The 15,623-nt window shown below is 35.0% G+C and overlaps 1 protein-coding gene across 4 annotated transcripts in view; it reads left to right on the top strand.

Annotated features, from left to right (window-relative positions):
* LOC123528701 (uncharacterized) overlaps window positions 1–10,727 on the top strand; it is a 39,960-nt gene extending 29,233 nt beyond the window's left edge. For all 4 annotated transcript variants that reach the window (XM_045308641.2, XM_045308640.2, XM_053521601.1 and 1 more), the window contains one exon: window positions 1,591–10,727. In XM_045308641.2, the coding sequence (XP_045164576.2) occupies window positions 1,591–1,782 (192 nt within the window). In that variant the 3' untranslated portion in view covers window positions 1,783–10,727. The remainder of the gene's footprint in view (window positions 1–1,590) is intronic.
* Window positions 10,728–15,623: the final 4,896 nt, after the last annotated feature.

Here is a 15,623-nt window from a genome sequence, read left to right as displayed (position 1 = left end):
GAGACCTTTATGACTGCCATTGACTGGAGTTGAAGCCACTTCTTACCACTCTCATCTTGCAATATACTTCAAAGAATCCAATTAGTCATGTGGTAGTGCCAAAGTGCAAATGTGAGGCATGAATTTTGCCAAACAGTTAAATAGTTTGCAATCTTCCAGTAATTGACATTACATCACTGAGCAGTTTATGTGAGTGTTTTTAAAGACCTATAAAACTGCATTGGGGCCTTCGTGGCCGAGTGGTTAAGGTCGTTGACTTCAAATCACTTGCCCCTCATCGATGTGGGTTCGAGCCTCACTTGGAGAGTTGAATTCTTCATGTGAGGAAGCCATCCAGCTGGCTTACGGAAGGTCGGTAGTTTTACCCAGGTGCCCTCTCATGATGAAATACTGCACGGAGGGGCACCTGGGGTCTACCTCCACCATTAAAGCTGGAAAGTCGCCATATGACCTATCATGTGTTGGTGCGACGTTAAATCCAACAACAAAAAAAAAAAAATGCATTGTATGATAAGGGGCCTCCGTGGCCAGGTGATTAAGGTGACTGACTGAATCACTTGTCCCTCACTGATGTTGGTTTGAGCCTCACTCAGGGCGTTGAATTCTTTATGTGAGGTAGCCATCCAGCTGGCTTCCGGAATGTCTGTGGTTCTACATAATGCACGGAGGGGCACATGGGATCTTTTTTCACTTAGAAAGCTGGAAAGTTGCTATATGACCTATGATAAGGCCGGTGCAAAGATAAATCCAACAAAAACTAAATAAAGCATCATATGATAATAGTTTTATAAATATTTCCTTGATAAAGAAATGATATGATGTAGAATCTTTACTAAGTGCTTGGATTCGTAGATGAACCACCATCCTTTTCATGGTTGATTTTATTCCACCAGCGCATTAGGGAAATATTTGCAATATAGGTTGAAAGAGTGTAATTGTATTCCACAGGTATTACAATACTAATTGTGGTATTGATAAAGGTGTGTGTATTTTGTAGTTTCTTGTAGTAGAACTTTCAGTAAATGACTACAGACATACTGAAGTCACATAACTGTCAGTCTATGTGCCCTTATGGATAAATCGGTTACCTACATTTATCAACACTCAGTGGGATAGTCTACTTGATAATTGAGGAAAAAGCATAGTTTGATGAGAGTGTTTTCCTTGAAATGGCTAACATACAACTCCTGTTAGCATTTTATCAATATAACATTACCAGATTATTGCTAATCAGCAGGCCGATTATCTGCAAGTCTACTAGCACTAAACAACTTATACTGTAAGACTGGATGAATTTTTGCTTGTAATTTTTGCAAAAGATCAATGGTGATTGGTCTTTTTTTATGAATTTGCATACAGAATTGTGCATATTGTGTAATAAAATTGCAAACACGACACATTGAGAGCTACTTAATTTGCATTGTAAATCATCCATGGCAAAGTGATTTTAGTTGTTAGTAGATAATAATGATTACTTAATCCTATGGCTTCATTTTGACACTAAGAAATAGGTTTTGTCTGTTGGCCATGTAATTTTCCGTAACCTAGTCTTAAACTGGTACACTGCTAATCACTTCCTCTTTATTTCAGTGGGAAGCATTCTGCACGCCGGAGTTGAACAATTTTCTCCGTGTTCTGGACCGCGAGGAGGAGGAGTATATGGCTCAGCTCAAATATAAGTACAAGGTCATGAAGAGACTCATACTTACACGTATGAAAGAACTTAGGCAGGAGACTGAAAAACAAAAGCGCCGTTCCATGGTGAACGAGCCGACATCTTGATATTGAGGAGAAATGGGAGATGTTATACATAATTGTGATAAAACAAGCATCTAGCCGCAGATTGGATTTTACACTCTGTAGTTTTTGCAAGCCATACTTCTCAATAAATGATATATTTCAAGGCAGTTTGAAATAATTGTTTCTGATTTTAAGAAAATAGTTTTCAGTAAAATTAGAAAAAATAGTGCATATAGTAAAAGAGGGACTATTTCACCATAGTGCTAAGTACACTCGAAACCCGTTATAACGCTACTCGATATACCGCGGTCCTCGGTATAACGCTGTATGGCCCTGGCGCCCAAATTTTACAGGGTAAAAAAAATCAAAAAAAAAAAAAAAAACAAATCCGCGGATGTTACTTAATTTGATCTTAACTAGCGTTAAAACTACAAGTACCTGGGTACTTTAACATCTTCCCATGACAACTGTCACAAAAATCAATAATCGTCTGCTAGCTACTTGTTTGCGTATCGCCTTTGTTAAAGTTTCAATACATGTAGACATGTGACAATTAGGCAATCAGTACCGTGTCAAAATTAGATTGTTTGCATAACAAGCGTGAAACATTGGTCAGTCAACTATCAAACCGTTTAAGTTTGCACCAATTAAGCAGATGACATGATCACTTGAGTGAATAAAAAATCTAATTTTGTAATAAACTGCAGCCGTTTTTCGTAATCATCACACTCAATTTCATCGGAAATAACGAAGATTCGACGCACTGAAAGCCTTACTGAGAATGTGCTCACTTTTTAATATCGTATATCAACGACGGTGATTTAAAAATTTTCTATCTTATTTATCGATTTCCTTCGAAATTAATTTTTTTAAGACTGTCAGCATTTTTTCTCTTTTAGTTACATAAACCCCAGTGCAATTGCATTGCATATTGTAATTCTCACGACCGCACACTCCTCACACAGCGTTATATATGTTTACTTCCGGGATACACAAATCCAATTTTCTTTTATAATCACGACAAAATGAGAAGATTACACAGCGTTATAATTCTTTTAATGTATTTTTCAGTAGCATTTAAGGTAAATAAATGTCCCATTTATACGATTCTTATTTCTTATTAACATAAAACAGCGTCAAAAATACGTTACCGGTGGGTGGGGTATTGCGTATACCGCTGATACGATCAACCCGCGTTATAAATTTAACCCCGCTAGATCCGCGGGTCTCGAACCTTGGACCCCGACGACAGCGTTATAACGGGGTCCCAGTGTAGTAATAATAGGTTACAGCTGTGCATATTTGCTGTTGCCAGATATTTGCACAAACACATTTGCTAATGTTGCATAATTTTTAAGTTGTTGCCCAGCTAATATTTTTTTGTCCATAGAGCTGTCATTTTTCATTTTGACAGATGACAGACAAAGTAGATGCAGTTTTAAATCCCTGCACTATTTTGGATAACCTCTGTCTACATCATGCTGATACACAGTGCAAAGACTTGCTGCATTGTAAAATTGCAGAGTGTAAGCTCTGATCTGTTGAGATGTGGAGCCTATAGATGCTATATAGCTTTTTTTTATCCATTGTTGTAAATGGTAAATAGAAAATCTCGGGACACGATTGTCTTAAAATATTTTTATCTGTGTTATTTATAGCAGCAAGAAGTAATATTTTTAACATGTTTTATATGATAAAAGATAATGAATACTTGGCAGGAAGAATTTATTTCTATATCAGAAAGTAAAATTATCCCAAGAGGTCGTATCCTGGTAAATCCTAGCTGTAGTTCATGATTCCAGTCATCATTTTATCAAAGAAACTTATAAATCTGAAAAATTGTTCAGATTTTTGGATAATAAAATTTTAAGTGCTCCAACACTCCATGTTAACAAATTTTATATATGATAGGTGTTGTTTTTGTGCAAAGTAAGTAACATTTACTGAAAAAAAAAAAAATCGACAATTTATCATTTTCATGAACAGCATGAAGGGTCATAAATAATAAAAAAAACTTGAAAGTTAAAAAAAGAAAGAGTGTTTGACTCTTTAACAATTTGATGTGTAATTCATGTAAGAACATTTTACAAATAATACTTCTTCCTCAATTCAATCAAGTGCCACCAAAGATTGTTCAGAAAGTCCAACAAGATGTGATTGTCAGTGTTTCAGAAATTGTCAAAATTTGAAGAACTCTGTTATGAAAATGTGCTGTGCACAAACCATGTACAAGCGCTGCTTGGAATAGCTTGTATTTATAGGTAAAAAGTATTGCAGTGGTAAATAATACATCAATGATTAAGCCTGTTCAGAACAATCCTGTTTGTAGAGGTCAAGATTGGACGAAATCAGTTATGTTGTTTCATAACAATTGTGAATTTTATTACAAAAAGTTTTCATCTTGCCAAAAATGTCCAACATGTGGGGCAGTTGTCATTGCTTAAGTTCAATGTCAAAGATACATTAATTATTATATTCCTAAGATTTTAAATAGTTTGGGAATTTTTGCACAAAGTTTATTGTAAGATACTTGTCTACTTCAGCAATGCTTACACTGTAAGATTACATCAGTATGTAATTAACTAATTAACTGTCAATTACAGCAAATAAGTTGGCTTTATTATATGTTTAGTTGACATTCTATTGTATTAAGGTGGTACAGATAACATTGTATAGTCAGAAAGCAGGTGACTGTCTGGAAGATAGGTTCTTAAAATGCATTTATGTACATATTGATTATATTTATAATAAAAATATGAGAAAAATGTCTCATACAAAAAAATAAGCCTTTATAAAACAACATTGTCTTACAGAGAAAATATTACAATACTTATATTGTGGGGTTGCAAAAACATTGCAAGAGAAAGTATTTTAAAGAAAATTTTAATGTTCATTTGATTAAAAAATGATGCTAAAACTGTCACTTTTGACTCTAACTGTAAGAATTGGTCAGTCAAAAAATGACAAAATTATATATGAGATTTGTTGCTTTATGAAGGCATTTTGTTAAGTTTTGTAAAGGTGGTGCATTACGTGGTAGGTAGATAATCGTGGTAGGGAGATAATGTGTAAGGGGAAGCAATTCAAGTTATAGGAAAAGTGGACACAGTGACAGTATAGAAATAGTTCTCTCCCTTTGAATAAGAAATATATCTTGCAACTACCACATAATATAGCAATTTTGTTTAATTAACAGATAATATGCTATTTGTTTCATTTGAAACTGTTGGCTATCTACTGTTAGAAAAATGTGCTGTTTTTTTAAAAATGCCATGTTTTATGGGGGTAAATTTTTAGTGTTCACTGGGGAAAACATGTTCAGTTAAGTTCAGTAAATCCATTTTCGATCCTCCAAGGTTTGTGTATCATGCAACAGATCTTGGAATGTTATAGTATTCTTTTGACTGTTCATGAAAGCAACGTAAAAGCATTGCTTAAAATTGCTGAAAGAAAATAAAAGGTATTTGTTTTCTTCTTTGACAAATTTAAGTTGGTTGCTTAGTTTCAGTGCTTACATATATATGTGTGTAATATCCAACATAGTTAAACACTGAACAGTTTTCCTCCTATAGTGTCTACTTTCAGAGTAGGCCTTACATAATGAACACACTTTAATAAAAATTTTGCTGCATAATGTGGTGGTGGTAATCGGGTAGTTAACAAGGGATTGTTTTAGGTAAGTTACAATCTAGTAAAGGTTTGCTTGCATTTTCTATCCTCTATTACTTCAAGTGCAAGAGAAAACATGATGGCTTTACAGAGCTAACTGTTTGAATTCTCTAGTTTATTTCATCCTTTGGGGTTAAATGCCTAAAATTTCTTGATGAAATCTTTTAAGAAAAAATAAGTGGTTATTTTCCATGGTTAATATGAAGTCAAATATGGAATAAAAACAAAAATAGAGTGAAAAGAAAATGCAAGTCTTCAATGAAGTAACAGTGTGAATGTACTATAAAAAGTTCTTATATTTTTCACAAAATGCATTTAATTATGAAATAATTTTCTGAGCATAATATGTTAAATGTGCACAAAATCTCATCTGATTTCAGTATTATATATAGATCTTTGATATGTATTCAAGTAACATTTATTCATCCACAATGTCACACCATAAGTATACTACTATATTTAACATACAATCTGAATTGTAATTTAACATTTTAAGGAAATGTATAAGAAGTGAATTACCGGCTGTAGCAACAAGCATTATGTAAAAAGCTGATTGAGATTATTTGGATATAAAGTTCATTACAGTAGAATGTTAAATGACTGAAAAATAAGGTGATTCCTTTATCAGATTTTTTTTTTGCATTCTTGTTTGAATAATGTACTGTAAAAAGAGTTCTAATTTTATGGACCTGAAACTACATGGTTTTTATCAAGACTTCTGTTTCATTGGGGATATGGCTTCTACTTTTGAATGTAAAGCGAATGGTGGGAATTTTACATTTTTATACGCCCGTTTGAAAAACGGGACGTATTATGGGAACGCCCCTGGCGGGCGGGCGGGCGGGCGGCGTCCACAGACCTTGTCCGGAGCATATCTTCTACATGCATGAAGGGATTTTGATGAAACTTGGCACAGTTGTTCACCATCATGAGACGGAGTGTCATGCGCAAGAACCAGGTCCCTAGGTCTAAGGTCAAGGTCACACTTAGAGGTCAAAGGTCAAATTCAAGAATGACTTTGTCCGGACCATATCTTCTTCATGCATAGAGGGATTTTGATGAAAGTTGGCACAATTGTTCATCATCATGAGACGGAGTGTCATGCGCAAGAACCAGGTCCCTAGGTCTAAGGTCAAGGTCACACTTAGAGGTCAAAGGATACAAAATGAAAACTTTGTCCGGAGCATTTCTTCTTCATGCATAGAGGGATTTTGATATAACTTGGCACAAATGTTCACCACCATGAGGCGGAGTGTCATGCGCAAGAACCAGGTCTCTAGGTCTAAGGTCAAGGTCACACTTAGAGGTCAAAGGATACAAGAATGAAAACCTTGTCCGGAGCATTTCTTCTTCATGCATAGAGGGATTTTGATATAACTTGGCACAAATGTTCACCACCACGAGACGTAGTGTCATGCGCAAGAACCAGGTCCCTAGGTCTAAGGTCAAGGTCACACTTAGAGGCCAAAGGTCAGATACAAGAATGACTTTGTCCGAAGCATTTCTTCTTCATGCATGGAGGGATTTTGATGTAACTTGACACAATTATACACCATCATGAGACGAAGTGTCATGCGCAGTTCCCTTCTTTCGAATTACTTCCCTTTGTTGTTACTATAAATAGCTTATATTGTAACTTTTTCATTACTAGTCGTAGGGAAAAATCGAGACCACTTTTCTGTAGTACAACATGCATGCTACATCCAATTTTGAGGTGTATTTTGACCAGTCTCTACCTGGTAAAGATTTTTGTGAGGACTTACAATTTTTTTTTTTTTTTTTTTTTTTTTTTTTTTTTTTTTTTTTTTAAGATTAACTTCCCTTAGTTGTTACTATAAATAACTTATATTGTAACTTTTTTATAATTGACCGTAGGGAAAAACCAAGACCACCTGGTAAGGAGTTTTTTTGTGGACTTAGAAAAACAAAACACTTAGTTATTACTAAACAACCACAAAATTAAAATTCCATTTGCAAATACAGGTGCTAGAGTAAAGAAATTTGCTGTGACGGGCGTATATTGTGACATTCTTGCACTCTTGTTTGTCTCATAGATTCATTCAACTTTGAAATAAATGAAAACTAAGCCCACTCATGTAAGTTTTAATGAACTGAAAATACTGTTTATATAGATAAAATGGGTAATAAATAGGGTCCAAAATCAAGCTTCCTTTGCTATATATATATAATTAAAGTATTTATTGATATGCTTTTACTATACATGTAAGATTTAGTAAAATTGTTTTTATTCTTTTCCTTCAAGACAAAACTCTTGCCATTTTGATTCCTTAAGTTCTGTTGGAGTGAAGGAATTTGCAAGAGCGACTATAAATTCAATGTTCTAAAATGACATTAAAAATACATGTATATATGTGATATTATATGTGCCTTTAAGATACTCTATATTCAGGTTTGTTTCTCTTTGTACAGTTTCTGGCTATATTTCGTGTACAGAAAAAAAAAAAGAGAAAAAAAAATTAAACTGAAAAATTGTAAATATACAAAATGCAATGTATACATGTATTGTAGAAGAAATTCTATGAGAATAAAAAACAACATGGAAAATAAATGCCATTGTAATTATGTGGAGGTAGTTTATGAAACACATTATGTACCCTTATATTAGAGATTATGTGCATACATGTATTATATCTAGCATCTCAAAACAATGTTCTTTTACTGTTGTAGAAGACTTAGTGCTCTTATACAAAACATTAAGGTATTTGGTTTATATACAGGTTTTGAAAATAGGTACAAATTGTAAGTGTTAAAAATATCTTACAAAATAAAATTAATTGGAGTTGGCAAAACCGTTTTATGTAAAAAAAACCATTGTTTATATCTAGCATTGGGATTGATAAACCGATATAGATTGGGGTTTTCAAAAAGATTAAGAAGAGTTAACATTCCAAGACATCAGCTGCAAAGTTCGATACTCTAGTAGTTTTCTTTTAAAATACTGTTCTGAATTTAAGTTCTTTTTTTAAGGTCAAAAGTTGTAATGAATTGTATTTAAATGTAAATTATTTTTGTGTTTTCATTTTTTTATGTCTTTTTATATTCTGAATATTTAGTTTGCAAGTTTTTTTTTCCTGCAATGATCTGCTACTAGTCATAATTTATTTCAGTTAGTCTGCTGTCACAAGCTTTTTGTTTAGATCTATATAGGTACATTAGATTCTCATCTTTTAAAATGATATAAGGTTAATTTGATGGAATAGCACTGGGATTTTTCAGATGGAAAAGTAGGGTGTTTTTTTCCCCAGCAGATTGAAATTTCACCTGATGAGATTTCATTGCAGTTTCTTATGATAAAATCATTTTCTAATTTATAAGGACCTTAGCAACTTTGCACAATAATATTTTATAGAAGTAATATTTTTGTCTCTGTTATTTGAGATGATTTGATGTTACTAGGTCAAAGAGAGGCAGTACAAACATAGAAAAAACACATAGGGGATTTACATTTATTGCAGTCAAACTGTAGTTTGTAGAATAAGTAAAATTTAAATAAGTTGTAAAGTCTGTACACTTCAGACATGCACATTCTTTCTCTTTATTTTATGAAAATTCTTACAGGCAGTGGAAAAAAATTATTTAAATTTACATTAACTTGACTATTCATTTTAACACAACATTTAAGCACAATATAAATTTTACTAGAAGCAATGTAAATAATGTTCACTACACTTATTTCAGTATTTCTACAATTATACATTTATCTCTACACTTTTCTTCCATCTTTTCTCTCTTTTTAGCTCATCTGATTTTTTGAAAAAAAATGATGAGTTATTGTCATCACTTGAGCGGTTGTCGGCGTCGGCGTCGGCGTTGCCTGGTAAAGTTTTATGTTTAGGTCAGCTTTTCTCCTAAACTATCAAAGCTATTGCTTTGAAACTTGGAAGACTTGTTCACCATCATAAGCTGACCCTGTATAGCAAGAAACATAACTCCATCTTGCTTTTTGCAAGATTTATGGCCCCTTTTGTACTTAGAAATATCAGATTTCTTGGTTAAGTTTTATGTTTAGGTCAACTTTTCTCCTAAACTATCAAAGCTATTGCTTTGAAACTTGGAATACTTGTTCACCATCATAAGCAGACCCTGTACATCAAGAAACATAACTCCATCTTGCTTTTTGCAAGAATTATTGCCCTTTTTGGACTTAGAAAATCAGTTTTCTTGGTTAAGTTTTATGTTTAGGTCAGCTTTTATCCTAAACTATCAAAGCTATTGCTTTAAAACTTGCAACACTTGTTCACCATCATAAGCTGACCCTGTACAGCAAGAAACATAACTCCATCCTGCTTTTTGCAAGATTTATGGCCCCTTTTGGACTTAGAAAATATTAGATTTCTTGGTTAAGTTTTATGTTTAGGTCAACTTTTTCTCTTAAACTATCAAAGCTATTGCTTTGAAACTTGCAACACTTGTTCACCATCATAAGCTGACCCTGTACAGCAAGCAACATAACTCCATCCTGCTTTTTGCAATAATTATTGCCCCTTTTGGACTTAGAAAATCATTTTCTTGGTTGAGTATTATGTTTAAGGCAACTTTTCTCATAAACTATCGAAGCTATTGCTTTAAAACTTGCAACAGTTTTTCACAATCATAAGTGGACACTGTACATCAAGAAACATAACTCTATCCTGCTTTTTGCAAGAATGATGGCCCTTTTTAGACTTAGAAAATCATGGGTAGGACAATATTTCTATTATACAAAAAAAATCAGATGAGCGTCAGCACCCGCAAGGCGGTGCTCTTGTTTAATATAATCTTCATTACAATGAGGTCCATGTACACAAGGCATTTATTGTGTCAAGCGAACAGATATCCAATTTTTTGGGGGTTTTTTTTGCAACTGAAAAAAGCTGTACTAGTATCTGGATATAAAAAGAATTCAAAATACTTGAATTTCAACATATTGTATCTGTATATATCAGAAAGTGAAAATATTTCTGCAATGTCATCTTTTTTCTGTATAATATACAAGCCAGCATATGTTGCTTGGGACTGTGCAGTAACATGTAACAGTTTGTTGAAGCACGTTTAAAATATTACAGTTACCAGACATGTAAATTTGCTGAATGGCTAACTTGTAATGCATATAAACTTTTTCTTGTCTTGTATAAAGATGAACTTTTTCATGTACGTCTCATAATTAAGTAAGTTTCATTGTACATGTCATAAAGTTGAGGCTTATTATTTAAGAAAAATTGTAAGATAATGAATAATTAAGTCTTGATTTGTTAGCTGTTAATGATTCGAAGTCTTAAAGTATGAAAAAATAAAATAAAAATATATATATCTTGTAAGTGTTTGTTAGTCATATATTACTATTTATCCTGTCACTTGCAGTATTTTCGACCCAATAACAGGGTGCCATATATTTTTCTTGATATACGGTCAGTTGACACGTGACCAGTGATATACGGTCATTTGATCATGTTGCCCTATGATCGATATTGTTGTCGTAAGAAATTTTGCATTGAAACTATCACCATTGTGTTGAAAATGTCCGAACTAAGAAAATGAGTGGTCAAATGAGTTTTTATTCAAAAAGAAGAACTTATTGCGATTTTTTACTGTAACCACATTACTGTGTCGGTGATTACGTCATATAAGTGACGTCTTTAGGAATATGACGTCATTAAAACGGTTGTCGCACATTTATTTTTGTAAAATGAATTGCCAAATATTGGAAAATGAAGTAATGACAAGATAAATAAAATAAAAGGTTAGTGCCTAAGATGGAGAAAGTTTATCTGGCTCGGCTCCGCACGTTATCGGGTGAGCCGAAATATATCCTCCCACCTCGCCAGATAAACTCTCATCTACGGCACTAACCTATTATTCTCTATATACAAGTTCATGTTAACTCCAATTGACTACTTGATTAGCCAACCTGAACCAAGGGTTCAGGACCAGCTATTAATATAGGCGGATGGTCTGTGTCAACATATTTATTTAAACATCTCCTTAGAAACTACGGTCAGAATAACACCAGACTGTGTAGTACCCTGGCAACGTCCTTTCTCTTGTTTGTTCCAATGGGGGCACTTTTTAGGGGCCTACATAGCTAAAAAAAACTAGAAATGTGTCACAGACACGGGTGCCCCTGCAACATGAGAAAGGTCACAGGCATGCTACTGCTCACAAACTAAAAGAAGGACCCTTGGCCCTGTTTTCTGTGGTTGTGTATTAATCATTGTAATTCTTTTGTTAAAATTCTAAGTCCACTAAAAACTCCTTATCAGGTAAAGACACCTTAAAAAGTAACATCCATGTTATACCACAGAAAAGTGGTCTTGGTTTTTCCCTACAATTATAAAAATATTATGACAGAAGTTATTTATAGTAACAACTAAGGGAAGTTAATCTTAAAAAAAAATATCTAAGTCCACACATAAAGCCTAACCAGGAAGAGATAGGTCAAAATACATCTCAAAATTGGTTGTAACATGCTTGTTGTACTACAGAAAAGTAGTCCTGATTTTTCCCTACGACCAGTAATAAAAAAGTTACAATACAAGCTATTTATACTAACAACAAAGGGAAGTAATTCTAAACTAGGGACTTGGTTCTTGCGCATGACATTCTGTCTCATGATGGTGTACAATTGTGCCAAGTTGCATCAAAATCCCTCCATGCATGAAGAAGAAATGCTCAGAACAGTCATTCTTGTATGTGACCTTTGGCCTCTAAGTGTGTCCTTGACCTTAGACCTAGGGACTTGGTTGTGCGCTTGACACATCGTCTATACATGCTCATCATTTTGAAATCGAACCATGCGTGTTAAAGTTGTGGACCGGACAGGAAGACCACATAATCAGTATATATGTAGTGAAAATTGGCGAAGTTCAACCAAGGACTGTGACCTTGACATTGAGCTAGTGAAATGGTTGTTGTGCTTGATACATCATCTATCCATGCTTATCTTGTGTGAAATTACTCTGAAATCGGACGATGCATGGACATGAACACCACCCTTTTCCAAACACACACAGATAGGGGTAACACTACACCACTCCCCCCCCCCCCATTTTATGGCGGGGCATGATTTTTTTAAAAAGAAAACTACTTCTCATAAACTGCTTGATGGATCTTCATCAAACTTGATTTGTAGCATCATTGTATGGTCTCTCAATTTCTTCAAATGGGAGCATTTGGACCCTTGAAGGGACTGTAAGAGCTAAAACTGGAAATACCTTTGTTATATAGCAGTAATTCAGTCAAAAATGTGCTGCTCCGGAGTAGTCGGAAAAGTCCCCAATAAAGAGATCCTAATTTTTCCATTTTTAGTGCAAATGTGCATAAACCAGGGGCAAAATGGGCATTATTTCATTTGTGGAAAAATTTTACATAAAATAACACTTTTCATGCTTATAGTCGCACATTTTAGAGTTGCTTACACGAGAACGAAAGTAGGATGTTTATTCTGTGGAACGCTTTCTGAAATGCTTCAGTTGCCTTACATTTCAGTGTATACTATTGAACACCTCTTTTTCTTTTCTTGAAGCAAATGTCTGGATGTCTAAAAAGGTCTACGACAAATTGAATGTCTAGAAACTGTATCAAAATTGATCTGAAGTCACTGAATTTTATTTGAAACAAAGAACAAATTTCTTTTATTGGTATATAGCCTTAATTAAATTAACTTCTCATGAACCAATTGGCGGATCTTCATCAAGCTTGGTCTGTAGCATGATCATAAGGCACTCTCCCAATTTTTCTCAAATGGGGGAACTTGGCTTAATGAGGAACCATTAGAGAGGAAAGTAGAAAAACCTTTAACAACTTCTCATGGACTGATTGATGGATCTCTATCAAACTTGGTATGTAGAATCATTTCAAGACCCTCTCTTGTATATTCAAGGTCAGATGAGCAACTTAGGGCCATTATAGCTCTTATTTTGTGGCAGACCGTTTTGCTAAGAAAGTAATAGTTTGTCTAGGGAAGTCCCTCTGACCCAGGTAAGCAAGTCCATCAGGCTGTGTTTTATTAGCTTCAGTTTCAGAATGATCTATTAGTATAGGTGGATACTCAGGTGTTCATCGTCAACATTTTTTACTTAAACATCTCCTCTGAAACTACTGGTCAGAACTATATCAAACTTGGGTCAGTAGCATCCTGGCATGGACCTCTATCCATGGTTTTGGATCTTCATCAAACTCGGTCTGTAGCATCGTTATAAGGTCCTCTCCAAAGTTTGTTCAAATGGCGGCACTTGGCCCTTTTTAGTGGCTGCTAGACCCAAAATTAGAAATTTATCTTAAATGCAACTTCTCATGAACTGCTGGATGAATCTTCAACAAACTTGGTCTGTAGTATCAATATAAGGTCATCTCCCAAATTGGGGCTGCTTGAGCCAAAACCAGAAATTCCTTTAAACAACATGAACTGCTTATCAAACTTGGTCTGTAGCATCAATATGGGGTCCTCTCCCGAATTTCTTCAAATTGGGGCACTTGGCCCTTTAAGGGGCCACTTGAACTAAAAGTAGAGGGACACTGACCCTAAAGGGCTCACCAAGGCTTCAAGTGCATTTGTATAATGTAATGGTACAAGTACAGAGTTTGGTTTTTTCTATGTTAGCCTATATTATATACATGTCACACAATTTTTAAAGTTTCCATTATATACATATAGGGAAAAGTAACCATGCTCTGACTGCCATGTTTTTTGACAAATCAAAATAATAAGAGGGTCACAGAAGGACCATTTCTGTAAAACTATTTTAAAATCAAGTCAGCAGTTTCACAAAAGATTTTCAGCTCACCTGAGCACAAAGTGCTCATGGTGAGCTACTGCCATCCTGCTGTGTCCGTCATGCCTGAGTCCACATTTGTGTTTAATGGATTTTGATGAAACTTGGCCATGATGTTCCTTGGGTGGTCTTCTACCAAAGTTGTTTGAACGGTTCCGCTTGATTGCACATAGGGGCTGCCAGAGCTAAAAATAGAAAAAACTTAAAATGACATCTCCTCCAAAACTGATTATCCGATTTTGAAATAATTTCACACAAATGGTCCTTATGGGACCCTCTACCAAGATTGTTCAAACTATACCGATTCGTCAAAAATATGGCCGCTAGAGGGCACGGTCACTTTTCCTTATATATATGTATATATCAGAAACTTTAAAAATCGTTTCGTGTGAAACTGCTAGCCAGATTTTAAAATAATTTTACACTAATGGTCCTTATATGATCCTCTACCAAGATTGTTCAAATTATTTTGATTCGTAAAAAAACATGGCCGCCAGAGGGCGTGGTCACTTTTTCTGCTAGCCCGATTTTGGAATAATTTTAAACAAATGATCCTTGTGCAACCCTTTACCAAGATTGTTCATATCATTCCGATTCATAAAAAAAACATGGCTGCCAGAGGGCGTGATCACTTTTCTTTTCTTAATAAATAACAGCTAGGGCCTTGATATTTGGTGTGTGATATCAGATTTATACTGACACCCGGCTGACCAGTCCTAGTACTATCCTCTTAATGCTGAGCGCCAAGCGAGGTAGCTACTAGTACCATTTTTTACGTCTCTGGTATGACGTGGCCAGGTATCGAACCCACAACCTCCCGCACTTGAAGCGGACGCTCTACCACTAGGCTACCGAGGCGGTATATCCCAACTAAGAGTGCCGTTTCCAGTCTAAGCCACGTGGAAGCCACCCGAGTAGTAGACAACTCTCTCATGTCTTTCACTCCCGGAAATCATACAGCCTTGCATACTATCATTTTAACCTTGACAGAATCATGGTTAGCATGCCCTATTGCATTATGTTTGACCGAATCGCGGATAATAAAGACTCACACACAACCAAATCACACACGCACGCATACAAATTAACACACACAACAGCTGACTAGTGACCGTAGGGACAATATTTCGGACAACAACAATGACAATGGCTGTGTAGGGACCATATGGTGGACAACAACGTTGACAACAGCTGACTAGAAACCATATGGACCGTGTAACTGACAATGACAATAGCTCACTAGAGACCGTAGGGACGTATGGCGGACAACACCGATGACAACAGCTGTTTAGGGACCGTATGATGGACAATTGTTAATACCTCTCCTCAATTGGAAGAGATATAGACTACGGACTAAAGTAAGGACTAACCAATCACTAGGGACTAGGCCCTTAATTGAGTACAAACACATTTTATAGGTCAATCAATATGTAATTTCCAGAA

Source organism: Mercenaria mercenaria, chromosome 13 (assembly GCF_021730395.1).
Source record: "Mercenaria mercenaria strain notata chromosome 13, MADL_Memer_1, whole genome shotgun sequence".
NCBI classification, from domain to species: domain Eukaryota; kingdom Metazoa; phylum Mollusca; class Bivalvia; order Venerida; family Veneridae; genus Mercenaria; species Mercenaria mercenaria.
The sequence above is the reverse complement of the archived record's forward strand: the minus strand, read 5'-3'. Positions and strand labels throughout refer to the sequence as shown.